This window comes from Mustelus asterias, unplaced genomic scaffold, assembly GCF_964213995.1.
Source record: "Mustelus asterias unplaced genomic scaffold, sMusAst1.hap1.1 HAP1_SCAFFOLD_1986, whole genome shotgun sequence".
In the NCBI taxonomy this organism is placed as follows: Eukaryota; Metazoa; Chordata; class Chondrichthyes; order Carcharhiniformes; family Triakidae; genus Mustelus; species Mustelus asterias.
The window spans coordinates 18,336-37,500 of record NW_027591931.1 but is presented as its reverse complement, the minus strand read 5'-3'; the positions used below and the strand labels follow the sequence as shown (position 1 = coordinate 37,500).

General features: G+C 54.1%; 1 protein-coding gene across 1 annotated transcript in view; it reads left to right on the top strand.

The window, feature by feature from the left end:
- The window catches only part of LOC144489076 (tyrosine-protein kinase STYK1-like), a gene marked incomplete at its 3' end in the record, with an annotated part of 41,585 nt that overhangs the window by 4,707 nt on the left and 17,713 nt on the right, over positions 1-19,165 (top strand). Inside the window, exons 2-5 of the mRNA XM_078207025.1 lie at positions 5,428-5,517; positions 9,652-9,783; positions 13,843-14,067; positions 17,669-17,850. Of these exons, the coding sequence (XP_078063151.1) occupies positions 5,448-5,517; positions 9,652-9,783; positions 13,843-14,067; positions 17,669-17,850 (609 nt within the window). The remainder of the gene's footprint in view (positions 1-5,427; positions 5,518-9,651; positions 9,784-13,842; positions 14,068-17,668; positions 17,851-19,165) is intronic.

The following is a 19,165-nucleotide window of genomic DNA, read 5'->3' as shown; positions in this document are numbered from 1 at the left end:
TGTTCTCTTCCTGTGGGGGAGCACTTCAGCAGTCACGGGCATTCAGCCTCTGATCTTCAGGTAAGCGTTCTCCAAGGCGGCCTTCACGACACACGACAGCGCAGAGTCGCTGAGCAGAGACGGATAGCCAGGTTCCGCACACATGAGGACGGCCTAAACCGGGATATTGGGTCCATGTCACACTATCTGTAACCCCCAAAACCTGCCTGGCTGTGCAAAATCTCACTAGCTGTCCTGTCTGGAGACAATACACATCTCTTTAACCTGTGCTTAATGCTCCCTCCACTCACATTGTCTGTACCTTTAAGACTTGATTTGCTGTAAAGGGTCACATTCCAATCATTATTCATGTAAATTGAGTTTGTGTCTTTGTGCCCTGTTTGTGATCAGAACTCCCACCCACCTGATGAAGGAACAGCCTGTTCCGAAAGCTTGCGGCTTTTGCTATCAAATAAACCTGTTGGACTTTAACCTGTTGTTGTTAGAGTTCTTACTCCAATCAAACACTCCCAGGACAGGTACAGCACGGGGTTAGATACAGAGTAAAGCTCCCTCTGGACTGTCCCCATCAAACACTCCCAGGACAGGTACAGCACGGGGTTAGATACAGAGTAAAGCTCCCTCTACACTGTCCCCCATCAAACACTCCCAGGACAGGTACAGCACGGGGTTAGATACAGAGTAAAGCTCTCTCTACACTGTCCCCCATCAAACACTCCCAGGACAGGTACAGCACGGGGTTAGATACAGAGTAAAGCTCCCTCGACACTGTCCCCCCATCAAACACTCCCAGGACAGGTACAGCACGGGGTTAGATACAGAGTAAAGCTCCCTCTACACTGTCCCCATCAAACACTCCCAGGACAGGTACAGCACGGGGTTAGATACAGAGTAAAGCTCCCTCTACACTGTCCCCATCAAACACTCCCAGGACAGGTACAGCACGGGGTTAGATACAGAGTAAAGCTCCCTCTACGCTGTCCCCAATCAAACACTCCCAGGACAGGTACAGCACGGGGTTAGATACAGAGTAAAGCTCCCTCTACACTGTCCCTATCAAACACTCCCAGAACAGGTACAGCATGGGGTTAGATACAGAGTAAAGCTCCCTCTACACTGTCCCCCATCAAACACTCCCAGGACAGGTACAGCACGGGGTTAGACACAGAGTAAAGCTCCCTCTACACTGTCCCCATCAAACACTCCCAGGACAGGTACAGCACGGGGTTCGATACAGAGTAAAGCCCCCTCTACACTGTCCCCCATCAAACACTCCCAGGACAGGTACAGCACGGGGTTAGATATAGAGTAAAGCTCCCTCTACACTGTCCCCCATCAAACACTCCCAGGACAGGTACAGCACGGGGTTAGATACAGAGTAAAGCTCCCTCTACACTGTCCCCCATCAAACACTCCCAGGACAGATACAGCACGGGGTGAGATACAGAGTAAAGCTCCCTCTACACTGTCCCCATCAAACACTCCCAGGACAGGTACAGCACGGGGTTAGATACAGAGTAAAGCTCCCTCTACACTGTCCCCCATCAAACACTCCCAGGACAGGGACAGCACGGGGTTAGATACAGAGTAAAGCTCCCTCTACACTGTCCCCCATCAAACACTCCCAGGACAGGTACAGCACGGGGTTAGATACAGAGTAAAGCTCCCTCTACACTGTCCCCCATCAAACACTCCCAGGACAGGTACAGCACGGGGTTAGATACAGAGTAAAGCTCCCTCTACACTGTCCCCCATCAAACACTCCCAGGACAGGTACAGCACGGGGTTAGATACAGAGTAAAGCTCCCTCTACACTGTCCCCCATCAAACACTCCCAGGACAGGCTTGTTGGTCTCGGGGTATGATTCTCGCTTAGGGTATGCAGCCCATTAACATGCGAGAGGTCCCGGGTTCAAATCCCGGACGAGCCCCTCATTTGTTTCTTTGGGGTAGCACGGTCGCACAGTGGGTTAGCACTGCTGCTTCACAGCTCCAGGGTCCCGGGTTCGATTCCCGGCTCGGCTCGCTGTCTGTGTGGAGTTTGCACATTCTCCTCGTGTCTGCGTGGGTTTCCTCCGGGTGCTCCGGTTTCCTCCCACAGTCCAAAAGATGTGCGGGTTCGGTCGATTGGCCATGCTAAAAAATTGCCCCTTAGTGTCCTGAGATGCGTAGGTCTGAGGGATTAGCGGGTAAATATGTAGGGATATGGGAGTAGGGCCTGGGTGGGATTGTGGTCGGTGCAGACTCGATGGGCCGAATGGCCTCTTTCTGTACTGTAGCGTTTCTATGATGACAGGTACAGCATGGGGTTAGACACAGAGTAAAGCTCTCTTTATAAGTCTATTCAGCCCCTGAAGATTGGTTGCTCCAGTTTTAAAGCCTCCAGAACTTTCGCTGATATTAAGACCTCAAAATATCTCCAAACCTCCCTTTGTTTTCTAACCTGTCATCAGCAACCTGACATTTCTGCTCACTCCCAAATTCCCCACGTATTTTTTTGATTTAATCATAAAGCCACAATCAGTAAGGATCGGCAACAACACCTCCTCCACGATCATCCTCAACACCGGTGCCCCACAAGGCTGTGTTCTCAGCCCCCTACTATACTCCTTGTACACCTCTGACTGTGCGGCCAAATTCCCCTCCAATTCGACCGTCGTGGGTTGGATCTCAAACAATGAGGAGACAGAGAACAGGAATGAGAGAGAGAATCTGGTGAACTGGTGCAGCAACAATAATCTCTCCCTCAATGTCAACAAAACCAAGGAGATTGTCATCGACTTCAGGAAGCGTAAAGGAGAACCTGCCCCTGTCTACATCAACGGGGACCAAGTAGAAAGGGTCGAGAGAGCTTCAGGTTTCTAGGTGTCCAGATCACCAACAAACCTGTCCTGGTCCCCCCCACGCCGACACTATGGTTAAGAAAGCCCCAACAACGCCTCTACTTTCTCAGAAGACGAAGGAAATTTGGCACGTCCGCTACGACTCTCACCAACTTTTACAGATGCCCCATAGAAAGCATTCTTTCCGGTTGTATCACAGCTTGGTCTGGGGCTCCTGCTCTGCCCAAGACCGCAAGGAACTACAAAAGGTCGTGAATGTAGCCCAGTCCCATCACGCAAACCAGCCTCCCATCCATTGACTCTGTCTACACTTCCCGCTGCCTCGGGGAAAAGCAGCCGGCATAATCAAGGACCCCCTCACGCACCCCGGACATTCTCTCTTCCCACCTTCTTCCTTCGGGAAAAAGATACAAAAGTCTGAGGTCACGTACCGACCGACACAAGAACAGCTTCTTCCCTGCTGCCGTCAGACTTTTGAATGGACCTACCTCGCATTAAGTTGATCTTTCTCTACACCCTAGCTGTGACTGTAAAACCACATTCTGCACCCTCTCCTTTCCTTCTCTATGAACGGTATGCTGTGTCTGTGTAGCGCGCAAGAAACAATACTTTTCACTGTATCCCAGTGACAATAATAAATCAAATCAAACCATAAAGTTCTGAATGTCTCTGATTGTGCCCAACTGACCATCCCAAAATGCCCCTTAAGACGGGAGGGGTGGGTGATCCGCCATCTTGGATATGCTGCAGTTTCCTGCGCTGGTGTAGGTACATCCATGGCGCTGTTAGGGAGGGAGTTCCGGGATTTTGACTACAGCCACAGTGAAGGAACGGGTGATATGGTTCTAAGTCGGGATGGTGTAAGGGGGTTGGAGGGGGGAACTCCGAGGCGGTGGGTGTTGAAATACCTTACGGATGTTGATGACTGGGTGTCCAAATATATCTGTTATTCCTGTTCCCTCACTCAATTCTGACCCTCCCACAGTGCGGCGCTCCCTCAGCACTGACCCTCCCACAGTGCGGCGCTCCCTCAGCACTGACCCTCCCACAGTGCGGCGCTCCCTCAGCACTGACCCTCCCACAGTGCGGCGCTCCCTCAGCACCGACCCTCCCACAGTGCGGCGCTCCCTCAGCACTGACCCTCCCACAGTGCGGCGCTCCCTCAGCACCGACCCTCCCACAGTGCGGCGCTCCCTCAGCACCGACCCTCCCACAGTGCGGCGCTCCCTCAGCACCGACCCTCCCACAGTGCGGCGCTCCCTCAGCACTGACCCTCCCACAGTGCGGCGCTCCCTCAGCACTGACCCTCCCACAGTGCGGCGCTCCCTCAGCACTGACCCTCCCACAGTGCGGCGCTCCCTCAGCACTGACACTCCCACAGTGCGGCGCTCCCTCAGCACTGACCCTCCCACAGTGCGGCGCTCCCTCAGCACTGACCCTCCCACAGTGCGGCGCTCCCTCAGCACTGACCCTCCCACAGTGCGGCGCTCCCTCAGCACTGACCCTCCCACAGTGCGGCGCTCCCTCAGCACTGACCCTCCCACAGTGCGGCGCTCCCTCAGCACTGACCCTCCCACAGTGCGGCACTCCCTCAGCACTGACCCTCCCACAGTGCGGCGCTCCCTCAGCACTGACCCTCCCACAGTGCGGCGCTCCCTCAGCTCTGACCCTCCCACAGTGCGGCGCTCCCTCAGCACTGACCCTCCCACAGTGCGGAGCTCCCTCAGCACTGACCCTCCCACAGTGCGGCGCTCCCTCAGCACTGACCCTCCCACAGTGCGGCACTCCCTCAGCACTGACCCTCCCACAGTGCGGTGCCCCCTCAGCACTGACCCTCCCACAGTGCGGCGCTCCCTCAGCACTGACACTCCCACAGTGCGGCGCTCCCTCAGCACTGACCCTCCCACAGTGTGGCACTCCCTCAGCACTGACACTCCCACAGTGCGGCGCTCCCTCAGCACTGACCCTCCCACAGTGCGGCGCTCCCTCAGCACTGACCCTCCCACAGTGCGGCGCTCCTTCCGTACTTACTCATGTTCTGTCTCCTGTCTCTGACTCTCTTCTCCTGAGACAGTTGCCCCTTTATCTTTTTAAACTTCCCTAGATGCCCTGAACAACTCCCAGCTACCCAATTAAACACCTCCGACATTCCCGTGCCTCTCTGGAACAACACCCCATTGGTTGGATGGTCCCACAACTTTTCCTGAGAATCTCAGATTTTCCGTAAACTATCCCTCGGAGTTGGAACAGGATGCCCTGTAAAACCTTCTCACTCCTGCCCCTCCCGTAGTCTCCTGCTCTTCTTCCCGCAAATCTGAGGGATCCCTCAACCCCCCTACCAAACTTTGTGAGTCTTCACCCGTCCCCGTACCCCACCCCACCAATCGCCTCCCTCCTTGCATCTGCCAACCGTGTCTCATTGGTTCCATCACTATGGGGGTCTTCAAATGGTCTGGGTATCCTTAGAGAGAGAGAGATGGGTGTCGAAGTTCTGCGGGGTCCGATGGGCGGGGGGGGGGGGGGGGGGAAGGGGATTAGGGAGGTCAGAGGTCAATCTCTCCGTGAACTTGCTTCCTGTCGACAGGTGACCTGCGTGCGGTTGTCATGGCGAACGGTGAATCCGGGGACCTCAACCCCTCCAGTACCACTTGCGCCCCCGGCAACAATCTCTGCGGTGAGTACCCCGTGGGGTTTGCGGAGCGAGCTTTGTGGAGTTCTTTCGACGGGACGGTGCGGGGATGGGGGGGGGGGGGGAGTGGGTGAGGGGAAAACGCATTCTGGAGACGCAAGCCTAATCCTCCCTCTCAACCATCACCTCTGCCCGCTCGAGGTTGGTGACTTCCTACATATAGACCCAAAAAAATAAGAACTAGGAGCAGGAGTGGGCCATCTGGCCCCTCGAGCCTGCTCCGCCATTCAATAAGATCATGGCTGATCTTTTCGTGGACTCAGCTCCACTTACCCGCCCGCTCACCATAACCCTTAATTCCTTTACTGTTCAAAAATCTATCTATCCTTGCCTTAAAAATGAGGTAGCCTCAACTGGGCAGGGAATTCTACAGATTCACAACCCTTTGTGTGAAGAAGTTCCTCCTCAACTCAGTCCTAAATCTGCTCCCCCTTATTTTGAGGCCATGCCCCCTCGTTCTAGTTTCACCCGCCAGTGGAAACAACTTCCCTGCTTCTATCTTATCTATTCCCTTCAGAATCTTATATGTTTCTATAAGATCCTCCCCTCATTCTTCTGAATTCCAATGAGTATAGCCCCAGTCTACTCAGTCTCTCCTCATAAGCCAACCCTCTCAACTCCAGAATCAACCTAGTGAATCTCCTCTGCACCCCCTCCAGTGCCAGTATATCCTTTCTCAAGTAAGGAGACCAAAACTGTACACAGTTCTCCAGGTGTGGCCTCACCAGCACCTTATACAGCTGCAACATAACCTCGCTGTTTCTAAACTCCATCCCTCTAGCAATGAAGGACAAAATTCCATTTGCCTTCTTAATTACCTGCTGCATCTGCAAACCTTGCGATTACCTTTCAGTGAAACATAGAAACTAGAAGTAGGGGGAAGGCCATTCGGCCTTTCGAGCCTGCTCCGCCAATCATTAAGATCACCTGTGTGTCCCTCTCGTCCTCGATCCTTTTACGAGCGGGAACAGTTTCTTCGCCTCTACTTTACCCAGCCCCCCCGTGAAATTGATTCCCTCTTATCAAACCTTCTTGCTCTTGGCGCGTCACGGTGGCACAGCGGGTTAGCGCTGCTGCCTCACAGCGCCAGGGACCCGGGTTCGATTGCCGGCTTGGGTCACTGTCTGTGCACGTTCTCCCCGTGTCTGCGTGGGTTTCCTCCGGGTGCTCCGGTTTTCCTCCCGCAGTCCGAAAGACGTGGCTGGTTAGGGTGCATTGACCCGAACAGGCACTGTAGTGTGGTGATGAGGGGAATTTTGCACTAATTTCATTGCAGTGTTAATGTAAGCCTTACTTGTGGACTAATAAATAAACATTACTTTGGAAGATATAGTGCTGGGTCCACTGTTATTTGTCATTTATATGAATGATTTGGATGAGAATATAGGAGGCATGGTTAGTAAGTTTGGAGATGACACCAAGATTGGTGGCTTAGTGGACAGTGAAGAAGGTTATCTAGGATTGCTACGGGATCTTGATCAATTGGGCCAGTGGGCTGACGAATGGCAGATGGAGTTTAATTTAGATAAACGTGAGGTGATGCATTTTGGTAGATCGAACCAGGGCAGGACTTACTCAGTCCTGAAAGACTCTCTGGAAAGATGGAGGCTGAAGGGCGACCTGATAGAGGTTTATATAATTATGAGGGGTATGGATAGGGCGATAATTTCTGCTTTTAGGTGAATATCTATGATCTAACAAGATGATGGTCAGCCTATTATTATCTGAGGAAATCGGCCCCGCAGGTGGAGGAGTTGGTTAAGAAGGCGTATGGTGTGCTGGCCTTTATCAATCGAGGGATTGAGTTCAGGAGTCCGGGGATAATGATGCAGCTATATAAGACCCTCGTCAGACCCCACTTGGAGTACTGTGCTCAGTTCTGGTCGCCTCATTACAGGAAGGATGTGGAAAAGATTGAAAGGGTGCAGAGGCGATTTACAAGGATGTTGCCTGGATTGAGTGGCATGCCTTATGAGGATAGGCTGAGGGAGCTCGGTCTTTTCTCCTTGGAGAGACGAAGGATGAGAGGAGACCTAACAGAGGTGTATAAGATGTTGAGAGGCATAGATCGGGTGGACTCTCAGAGGCTTTTTCCCAGGGTGGAAATGTCTGCTACGAGAGGACACAGGTTTAAGGTGCTGGGGGGTAGGTACAGGGGAGATGTTAGGGGTAAGTTTTTCACACAGAGGGTGGTGGGCGAGTGGAATCGGCTGCCGTCAGTGGTGGTGGAGGCAAACTCAATAGGGTCTTTTAAGAGACTCCTGGATGAGAACATGGAGCTTAATAGGATGGAGGGTTATAGGTAGGTCTAGAAGGTAGGGATGTGTTCGGCACAACTTGTGGGCCGAAGGGCCTGTTTGTGCTGTCGTTTTTCTATGTTTCTAAACAAAGGAACAACATTGGCTGTTCTCCGATCCTCTGGGACCTCCCCTGGACTGTGTTTACCCCAGTCCAACGCCGGCATCTCCACATCATGACCTCCCCTGTAGCCAGTGAGGATACAAAGATTTCTCTCAAGGCCCCAGCCTCCTCCCTTGCCTCTCTCAGTATTTTGTGATATTTCCCATCAGGCCCTGGGGACTTGTCTACCCTAATGTTTCTCAAGAACCCCGATACCTCCTCCTTTTTGATCTCAACATGACTCAAACTATCTACACACCCTTTCTCAGACTCATCATCCACCAAGTCCTTCTCTTTGGCGAATACTGACTCAAAGTACTCATTTACCATAGAAATAGAAACCATAGAAACCCCGACAGTGCAGAAGGAGGCCATTCGGCCCATCGAGTCTGCACCGACCACAATCCCACCCAGGCCCTACCCCCACATATTTTACCCGCTAATCCCTCTAACCTACGCATCTCAGGACACTAAGGGGCAATTTTAGCATGGCCAATCAACCTAACCCGCACGTCTTTGGACTGTGGGAGGAAACCGGAGCACCCGGAGGAAACCCACGCAGACACGAGGAGGATGTGCAAGCAGACAGTGACCCGAGCCCGGGAATCGAACCCGGGACCCTGGAGCTGTGAAGCAGCAGTGCTAACCCACTGTGCTACCTCGCCCATTTCCTCTGGCCCCACTGGATGTACGAGGCAAGTTTTTTACACAGAGGGTGCCTGGAACTCGTTGCCGGGGGGACGGTAGTGGAAGCGGATACGATAGTGAGTTTTAGGGAGCGTCTTGACAAATACATGAATAGGATGGGAATGGAGGGATATGGTCCCCGGTAGGGTCGGGGGTTTTAGCTCAGTCGGGCAGCATGGGTCAGTACAGGCTTGGAGGGGCCGAAGGGCCTGTCCCTGTGCTGTAATTTACTTTGTTCTTTGTTGCTCCTTTTATCAAGTCTACAGTTTTTGGGCAAAAGTGCCCACTTCACTTGTGCCTCGATTGCTGACATTCCGTTGCCCCAACAGTTGCCATACCCATCCCCTTCGCCCCCCTCACAAGCTATCCTTTCGCTCGCCACGACCTCGACACTGCACTCGCAATTCCCCACCCGCAGTGAGCAGTTTTGGCCCCCCACCCCCCCGTATCTAAGGAAGGATGTGCTGGGCCTTGGAAAGGGTCCAGAGGAGCTTCACAAGAATGATCCCTGGAATGAAGAGCTTGTCGGGTGAGGAACGGTTGAGGACTCTGGGTCTGTATTCGTTGGAGTTTGGAAGGATGAGGGGGGGGAGATCTTATTGAAACTTACAGGATACTGCGAGGATAGAGTGGACGTGGAGAGGATGTTTCCACGAGTAGGAAAAACTAGAACCAGAGGGCACAACCTCAGGCTAAAGGGACGATCCTTTAAAACGGAGATGAGGAGGAATTTCTTCAGCCAGAGAGTGGGGAATCTGTGGAACTCTTTGCCGCAGAGGAGGCCGGGTCATTGAGTGTCTTTAAGACAGAGATAGATAGGTTCTTGATTAATAAGGGGATCAGGGGTTAGGAGGGCAGGAGAATGGGGATGAGGAAAATATCAGCCATGGTTGAATGGCGGAGCAGACTCGATGGGCCGAGTGGCCTAATTCTGCTCCTATGTCTTATGGTTTTGTGGTCTAACCACACCCCCATGTCCCCGTGTTCCTCCTCGCTCTTGAAACTAAGTGACCGGTATGGTTTCACCCACAGTGGTACGCCGTTACGAATCGGAGATAATCATCGTTCCAGTCCTACTGCTTGGAGCGTCACTCCTTGTTGGAGTGTGCCTTATCTGGAGTATCTGTCGGAGAAAGAGCAACGAAGACGATGAACCACAGAGAGGTGAAGAACTACAGGAGAGAACATCACTACCCCACGCACAGCAAGATTACAGCACTCCCTCCCACAGTGCGGCGCTCCCTCAGCACTGACCCTCCCACAGTGCGGCGCTCCCTCAGCACTGACCCTCCCACAGTGCGGCGCTCCCTCAGCACTGACCCTCCCACAGTGCGGCGCTCCCTCAGCACTGACCCTCCCACAGTGCGGCGCTCCCTCAGCACTGACCCTTCCACAGTGCGGCGCTCCCTCAGCACTGACCCTCCCACAGTGCGGCGCTCCCTCAGCACTGACCCTCCCCACAGTGCGGCGCTCCCTCAGCACTGACCCTCCCACAGTGCGGCGCTCCCTCAGCACTGACCCTCCCACAGTGCGGCGCTCCCTCAGCACTGACCCTCCCACAGTGCGGCGCTCCCTCAGCGCTGACCCTCCTACAGTGCGGCGCTCCCTCAGCACTGACCCTCCCACAGTGCGGCGCTCACTCAGCACTGACCCTCCCACAGTGCGGCGCTCCCTCAACACTGACCCTCCCACAGTGCGGCGCTCACTCAGCACTGACCCTCCCACAGTGCGGCGCTCCCTCAGCACCGACCCTCCCACAGTGCGGCGCTCCCTCAGCACTGACCCTCCCACAGTGCGGCGCTCCCTCAGCACTGACCCTCCCACAGTGCGGCGCTCCCTCAGCACTGACCCTCCCACAGTGCGGCGCTCCCTCAGCACCGACCCTCCCACAGTGCGGCGCTCCCTCAGCACCGACCCTCCCACAGTGCGGCACTCCCTCAGCACTGACCCTCCCACAGTGCGGCGCTCCCTCAGCACTGACCCTCCCACAGTGCGGCGCTCCCTCAGCACTGACCCTCCCACAGTGCGGCGCTCCCTCAGCACTGACCCTCGCACAGTGCGGCGCTCCCTCAGCACTGACCTGCTGTACCTGCCCTGGGAGTGATTTTTGGGGACAGTGTAGAGGGAGCTTTACTCTGTATCTAACCCCGTGCTGTACCTGTCCTGGGAGTGTTTGATGGGGACAGTGTAGAGGGAGCTTTACTCTGTATCTAACTCCGTGCTGTACCTGTCCTGGGAATCTTTGATGGGGACAGTGTCGAGGGAGCTTTACTCTGTATCTAACCCCGTGCTGTACCTGTCCTGGGAGTGTTTGATGGGGACAGTGTAGAGGGAGCTTTACTCTGCATCTAACCCCGTGCTGTACCTGTCCTGGGAGTGTTTGATGGGGGACAGTGTAGAGGGAGCTTTACTCTGTATCTAACCCCGTGCTGTACCTGTCCTGGGAGTGTTTGATGTAGTCAGTTTAACAACACCAGGTTAAAGTCCAACAGGTTTATTTGGTAGCAAAAGCCACACGAGCTTTCGGAGCTCCAAGCCCCTTCTTTGTTTGATGTGGACAGTGTAGAGGGAGCTTTACTCTGTATCTAACCCCGTGCTGTACCTTTCCTGGGAGTGTTTGATGGGGACAGTGTAGAGGGAGCTTTACTCTGTATCTAACCCCGTGCTGTACCTGTCCTGGGAGTGTTTGATGGGGGACAGTGTAGAGGGAGCTTTACTCTGTATCTAACCCCGTGCTGTACCTGTCCTGGGAGTGTTTGATGGGGACAGTGTAGAGGGAGCTTTACTCTGTATCTAACCCCGTGCTGTACCTGTCCTGGGAGTGTTTGATGAGGACAGCGTACAGGGAGCTTTACTCTGTATCTAACCCCGTGCTGTACCTGTCCTGGGAGTGCTTGATGGGGGACAGTGTAGAGGGAGCTTTACTCTGTATCTAACCCCGTGCTGTACCTGACCTGGGAGTGTTTGATGGGGGACAGTGAAGAGGGAGCTTTACTCTGTATCTAACCCCGTGCTGTTCCTGTCCTGGGAGTGTTTGATGGGGGACAGTGTAGAGGGAGCTTTACTCTGTATCTAACCCCGTGCTGTACCTGTCCTGGGAGTGTTTGATGGGGACAGTGTAGAGGGAGCTTTACTCTGTATCTAACCCCGTGCTGTACCTGTCCTGGGAGTGTTTGATGGGGACAGTGTAGAGGGAGCTTTACTCTGTATCTAACCCCGTGCTGTACCTGTCCTGGGAGTGTTTGATGGGGACAGTGTAGAGGGAGCTTTACTCTGTATCTAACCCCGTGCTGTACCTGTCCTGGGAGTGTTTGATGGGGGACAGTGTAGAGGGAGCTTTACTCTGTATCTAACCCTGTGCTGTCCCTGTCCTGGGAGTGTTTGATGGGGGACAGTGTAGAGGGAGCTTTACTCTGTATCTAACCCCGTGCTGTACCTGTCCTGGGAGTGTTTGAGGGGGGACAGTGTAGAGGGAGCTTTACTCTGTATCTAACCCCGTGCTGTTCCTGTCCTGGGAGTGTTTGATGGGGGACAGTGCAGAGGGAGCTTTACTCTGTATCTAACCCCGTGCTGTACCTGTCCTGGGAGTGTTTGATGGGGACAGTGTAGAGGGAGCTTTACTCTGTATCTAACCCCGTGCTGTACCTGTCCTGGGAGTGTTTGATGGGGACAGTGTAGAGGGAGCTTTACTCTGTATCTAACCCCATGCTGTACCTGTCCTGGGAGTGTTTGATGGGGGACAGTGTAGAGGGAGCTTTACTCTGTATCTAACCCCGTGCTGTACCTGTCCTGGGAGTGTTTGATGGGGGACAGTGTCGAGGGAGCTTTACTCTGTATCTAACCCCGTGCTGTACCTGTCCTGGGAGTGTTTGATGGGGGACAGCGTAGAGGGAGCTTTACTCTGTATCTAACCCCGTGCTGTACCTGTCCTGGGAGTGTTTGATGGGGGACAGTGTAGAGGGAGCTTTACTCTGTATCTAACCCCGTGCTGTTCCTGTCCTGGGAGTGTTTGATGGGGGACAGCGCAGAGGGAGCTTTACTCTGTATCTAACCCCGTGCTGTACCTGTCCTGGGAGTGTTTGATGGGGACAGTGTAGAGGGAGCTTTACTCTGTATCTAACCCCGTGCTGTACCTGTCCTGGGAGTGTTTGATGGGGACAGTGTAGAGGGAGCTTTACTCTGTATCTAACCCCATGCTGTACCTGTCCTGGGAGTGTTTGATGGGGGACAGTGTAGAGGGAGCTTTACTCTGTATCTAACCCCGTGCTGTACCTGTCCTGGGAGTGTTTGATGGGGGACAGTGTAGAGGGAGCTTTACTCTGTATCTAACCCCGTGCTGTACCTGTCCTGGGAGTGTTTGATGGGGACAGTGTAGAGGGAGCTTTACTCTGTATCTAACCCCGTGCTGTACCTGTCCTGGGAGTGTTTGATGGGGACAGTGTCGAGGGAGCTTTACTCTGTGTCTAACCCCGTGCTGTACCTGTCCTGGGAGTGTTTGATGGGGACAGTGTCGAGGGAGCTTTACTCTGTATCTAACTCCGTGCTGTACCTGTCCTGGGAGTGTTTGATGGGGGACAGTGTAGAGGGAGCTTTACTCTGTATCTAACCCCGTGCTGTACCTGTCCTGGGAGTGTTTGATGGGGACAGTGTAGAGGGAGCTTTACTCTGTATCTAACCCCGTGCTGTACCTGTCCTGGGAGTGTTTGATGGGGACAGTGTCGAGGGAGCTTTACTCTGTATCTAACCCCGTGCTGTACCTGTCCTGGGAGTGTTTGATGGGGGACAGTGTAGAGGGAGCTTTACTCTGTATCTAACCCCGTGCTGTACCGGTCCTGGGAGTGTTTGATGGGGACAGTGTAGAGGGAGCTTTACTCTGTATCTAACCCCGTGCTGTACCTGTCCTGGGAGTGTTTGATGGGGACAGTGTAGAGGGAGCTTTACTCTGTATCTAACCCCGTGCTGTACCTGTCCTGGGAGTGTTTGATGGGGGACAGCGTAGAGGGAGCTTTACTCTGTATCTAACCCCGTGCTGTACCTGTCCTGGGAGTGTTTGATGGGGGACAGTGTAGAGGGAGCTTTACTCTGTATCTAACCCCGTGCTGTACCTGTCCTGGGAGTGTTTGATGGGGACAGTGTAGAGGGAGCTTTACTCTGTATCTAACCCCGTGCTGTACCTGTCCTGGGCCTGTCATCTCTGACTCGTTTTCACTCTCTTGCCCTCAGGACCCTCTGGAAGGGGAAGGAGTGTCCGTGCGACCCCTCACAACAATAATGATGGCCCCTCCTTGCATTCAGACCCAGTTATCTCCCAGTGCCAGCTGCCCCACGAGAGGCTGGTTGGGGGTTTCCGAAAAATCGCTCAGGGAAGGTTTGGACCTATTTATCGGGCCCATCTCACCTCTGCTGAAGCCGGCAAGGAACAGACGGTGGTCCTCAAGGAGTTGAATGGTATGTCAACGCGTTCTTGTGAGGGCTAGGTTCCCACAGCAGCCTCAGGAGGGGCTGAATGGCCTCCTCCTGTTCCTGTGTCACAGGATCGAGAGAGAGAGGGGCTGAATGGCCTCCTCCTGTTCCTGTGTAACAGGCCCCAGGGAGAGGGGCTGAATGGGCCTCCTCCTGTTTCTGTGTAACAGGATTAAGAGAGAGGGGCTGAATGGCCTCCTCCTGTTCCTGTGTCACAGGATCGAGAGAGAGAGAGAGGGGCTGAATGGCCTCCTCCTGTTCCTGTGTAACAGGCTGGAGAGAGAGGGGCTGAATGGCCTCCTCCTGTTCCTGTGTAACAGGCTGGAGAGAGAGGGGCTGAATGGCCTCCTCCTGTTCCTGTGTAACAGTCTCGAGAGAGAGAGAGGAGAGAGAGAGGGGCTGAATGGCCTCCTCCTGTTCCTGTGCAACAGGATCGAGAGAGAGAGAGGGGCTGAATGGCCTCCTCCTGTTCCTGTGTAACAGGCTGGAGAGAGAGAGGGGCTGAATGGCCTCCTCCTGTTCCTGTGTAACAGGATCGAGAGAGAGAGGGGCTGAATTGCCTCCTCCTGTTCCTGTGTAACAGGCTGGAGAGAGAGAGGGGCTGAATGGCCTCCTCCTGTTTCTGTGTAACAGACTGGAGAGAGAGGGGCTGAATGGCCTCCTCCTGTTCCTGTGAAACAGACTCGAGAGAGAGGGGCTGAATGGCCTCCTCCTGTTCCTGTGTAACAGTCTCGAGAGAGAGAGAGAGAGAGAGAGAGAGAGGGGCTGAATGGCCTCCTCCTGTTCCTGTGTAACAGGCTGGAAAGAGAGGGGCTGAATGGCCTCCTCCTGTTCCTGTGTAACAGGCTGGAGAGAGAGGGGCTGAATGGCCTCCTCCTGTTCCTGTGTAACTGTCTCGAGAGAGAGAGAGAGAGGGGCTGAATGGCCTCCTCCTGTTCCTGTGTCACAGGCTGGAGAGAGAGGGGCTGAATGGCCTCCTCCTGTTCCCGTCTAACAGGCTGGAGAGAGAGGGGCTGAATGGCCACCTCCTGTTCCTGTGTAACAGGCTGGAGAGAGAGAGGGGCTGAATGGCCTCCTCCTGTTCCTGTGTCACAGGATCGAGAGAGAGAGGGGCTGAATGGCCTCCTCCTGTTCCTGTGTAACAGGCTGGAGAGAGAGAGGGGCTGAATGGCGTCCTCCTGTTCCTGTGTAACAGGATCGAGAGAGAGAGGGGCTGAATGGCCTCCTCCTGTTCCTGTGTAACAGGCTGGAGAGAGAGAGGGACTGAATGGCCTCCTCCTGTTTCTGTGTAACAGACTGGAGAGAGAGGGGCTGAATGGCCTCCTCCTGTTCCTGTGTCACAGGATCGAGAGAGAGAGAGAGAGGGGCTGAATGGCCTCCTCCTGTTCCTGTGTAACAGGATTGAGAGAGAGGGGCTGAATGGCCTCCTCCTGTTCCTGTGTAACAGGATTGAGAGAGAGGGGCTGAATGGCCTCCTCCTGTTCCTGTGCAACAGGATTGAGAGAGAGGGGCTGAATGGCCTCCTCCTGTTCCTGTGTAACAGGATTGAGAGAGAGGGGCTGAATGGGCCTCCTCCTGTTCCTGTGTAACAGGATTGAGAGAGAGGGGCTGAATGGCCTCCTCCTGTTCCTGTGTAACAGGATTGAGAGAGAGGGGCTGAATGGCCTCCTCCTGTTCCTGTGCAACAGGATTGAGAGAGAGGGGCTGAATGGCCTCCTCCTGTTCCTGTGTAACAGGCTGGAGAGAGAGGGGCTGAATGGCCTCCTCCTGTTCCTGTGTAACAGGATCGAGAGAGAGAGGGGCTGAATGGCCTCCTCCTGTTCCTGTGTAACAGGCTGGAGAGAGAGAGGGGCTGAATGGCCTCCTCCTGTTTCTGTGTAACAGACTGGAGAGAGAGGGGCTGAATGGCCTCCTCCTGTTCCTGTGAAACAGACTCGAGAGAGAGGGGCTGAATGGCCTCCTCCTGTTCCTGTGTAACAGGATCGAGAGAGAGAGGAGAGAGAGAGGGGCTGAATGGCCTCCTCCTGTTCCTGTGTAACAGGCTGGAGAGAGAGGGGCTGAATGGCCTCCTCCTGTTCCTGTGTAACAGGATCTTGAGAGAGAGAGAGGGGCTGAATGGCCTTCTCCTGTTTCTGTGTAGCAGGATTGAGAGAGAGGGGCTGAATGGCCTTCTCCTGTTTCTGTGTAACTGTCTCGAGAGAGAGAGAGAGAGAGAGAGAGGGGCTAAATGGCCTCCTCCTGTTCCTGTGTAACAGGATCTTGAGAGAGAGATGGGGCTGAATGGCCTCCTCCTGTTCCTGTGTAACAGGCTGGAGAGAGAGGGGCTGAATGGCCTTCTCCTGTTCCTGTGTAACAGGATTGAGAGAGAGGGGCTGAATGGCCTCCTCCTGTTCCTGTGTAACTGGGTCGAGAGAGAGGGGCTGAATGGCCTCCTCCTGTTCCTGTGTAACAGGCTGGAGAGAGAGGGGCTGAATGGCCTCCTCCTGTTCCTGTGTAACAGGATTGAGAGAGAGGGGCTGAATGGCCTCCTCCTGTTCCTGTGCAACAGGATTGAGAGAGAGGGGCTGAATGGCCTCCTCCTGTTCCTGTGTAACAGGATTGAGAGAGAGGGGCTGAATGGGCCTCCTCCTGTTCCTGTGTAACAGGATTGAGAGAGAGGGGCTGAATGGCCTCCTCCTTTTCCTGTGTAACAGGATTGAGAGAGAGGGGCTGAATGGCCTCCTCCTGTTCCTGTGCAACAGGATTGAGAGAGAGGGGCTGAATGGCCTCCTCCTGTTCCTGTGTAACAGGCTGGAGAGACAGGGGCTGAATGGCCTCCTCCTGTTCCTGTGTAACAGGATCGAGAGAGAGAGGGGCTGAATGGCCTCCTCCTGTTCCTGTGTAACAGGCTGGAGAGAGAGAGGGGCTGAATGGCCTCCTCCTGTTTCTGTGTAACAGACTGGAGAGCGAGGGGCTGAATGGCCTCCTCCTGTTCCTGTGAAACAGACTCGAGAGAGAGGGGCTGAATGGCCTCCTCCTGTTCCTGTGTAACAGGATCGAGAGAGAGAGGAGAGAGAGAGGGGCTGAATGGCCTCCTCCTGTTCCTGTGTAACAGGCTGGAGAGAGAGGGGCTGAATGGCCTCCTCCTGTTCCTGTGTAACAGGATCTTGAGAGAGAGAGAGGGGCTGAATGGCCTTCTCCTGTTTCTGTGTAGCAGGATTGAGAGAGAGGGGCTGAATGGCCTTCTCCTGTTTCTGTGTAACTGTCTCGAGAGAGAGAGAGAGAGAGAGAGAGAGAGGGGCTGAATGGCCTCCTCCTGTTCCTGTGTAACAGGATTGAGAGAGAGGGGCTGAATGGCCTCCTCCTGTTCCTGTGTAACAGGATTGAGAGAGAGGGGCTGAATGGCCTCCTCCTGTTCCTGTGCAACAGGATTGAGAGAGAGGGGCTGAATGGCCTTCTCCTGTTTCTGTGTAGCAGGATTGAGAGAGAGGGGCTGAATGGCCTCCTCCTGTTCCTGTGTCACAGGATCGGGGATTTTTTTTGTGTGTTTCTCGGAGATTCATGACTCTCTCCCACCCCGCCACCCCCTCACTTCTTTTGCCCACAGAATCGGCTGACCCCTCCCAGGCGTCGGAGTTCACGGCCAGGGTGAGGTTCCACGCCTCCCTCGGATCGCACCCCAACCTGGTGGAGATGATTGGGTGCTGCTCCGACCATCCACCCTTCTATCTCGTGCTGCGTGACATGAACCGCGGGGACCTCCTCCGCTTCCTGTGGACCTGTCGAAAGGTAAGGAGATCCCTCCCTAACCCCCACCCCCCCCCCTCTTCCCTTCCTCGCTCCCTCGCGTGGAACCCTTGGGTGCGGCAGTGGGGAGCCAGACCACTGCGGAGACTCAATCCTGAGGGACCTCGCTTCCCGAGAGAGAGGGGGGGGGGCGGCTACGTTCTTGAGTGAAACGGTTACGAGATGGCACAATAGTCGAATCTAATACGGGGAGGCCGTTTGGCGCTTTGCATTGGCACTGCTGCCTCACAGCGCCAAGGGGGGTGACCCGGGTTACGATTCCCGGCTTGGGTCACTGTCCGTGTTTTTCCTCTGGGTGCTCCTGTTTCCTCCCACAGTCAGAAAGATGTGTAGGTTGGGTGCCTTGGCCAAGTTAAATTGTCCCTTAGTATCCAAAGATGTGTAGGTTAGGTGGATTGGCCATGCTAAATTGCCCCTTAGTGTCCAAAGATGCACAGGTTAGGTGGATTGGCCATGCTAAATTGCCCCTTAGTGTCCACAGATGTGCCAGTTAGGTGGATTGGTCATGCTAAATTGCCCCTTAGTGTCCAAAGATGTGTCGGTTAGGTGGATTGGCCATGCTAAATTGCCCCTTAGTGTTCAAAGATGCACAGGTTAGGTGGATTGGCCATGCTAAATTGCCCCTTAGTGTCCAAAGATGCACAGGTTAGGTGGATTGGCCATGTTAAATTGTCCCTTAGTATCCAAAGATGTGTCGGTTAGGTGGATTGGCCATGCTAAATTGTCCCTTAGTGTCCAAAGATGTGCGGGTTAGGTGGATTGGCCATGCTAAATTGTCCCTTAATGTCCATTAGTGGTGGATTGGCCATGCTAATTTGTCCCTTAGTGTCCAAAGATGTGCTGGTTAGGTGGATTGGCCATGCTAAATTGTCCCTTAGTGTCCAAAGATGCACAGGTTAGGTTGATTGGCCATGCTAAATTGTCCCTTAGTGTCCAAAGATGTGCAGGTTAGGTGGATTGGCCATGCTAAATTGTCCCTTAGTGTCCAAAGATGTGTCGGTTAGGTGGATTGGCCATGCTAAATTGTCCCTTAGTGTCCAAAGATGCACAGGTTAGGTGGATTGGCCATGCTAAATTGCCCCTTAGTGTCCACAGATGTGCCAGTTAGGTGGATTGGTCATGCTAAATTGCCCCTTAGTGTCCAAAGATGTGTCGGTTAGGTGGATTGGCCAGGCTAAATTGCCCCTTAGTGTTCAAAGATGCAGAGGTTAGGTGGATTGGCCATGCTAAATTGTCCCTTAGTGTCCAAAGATGTGCAGGTTAGGTGGATTGGTCATGCTAATTTGTCCCTTAGTGT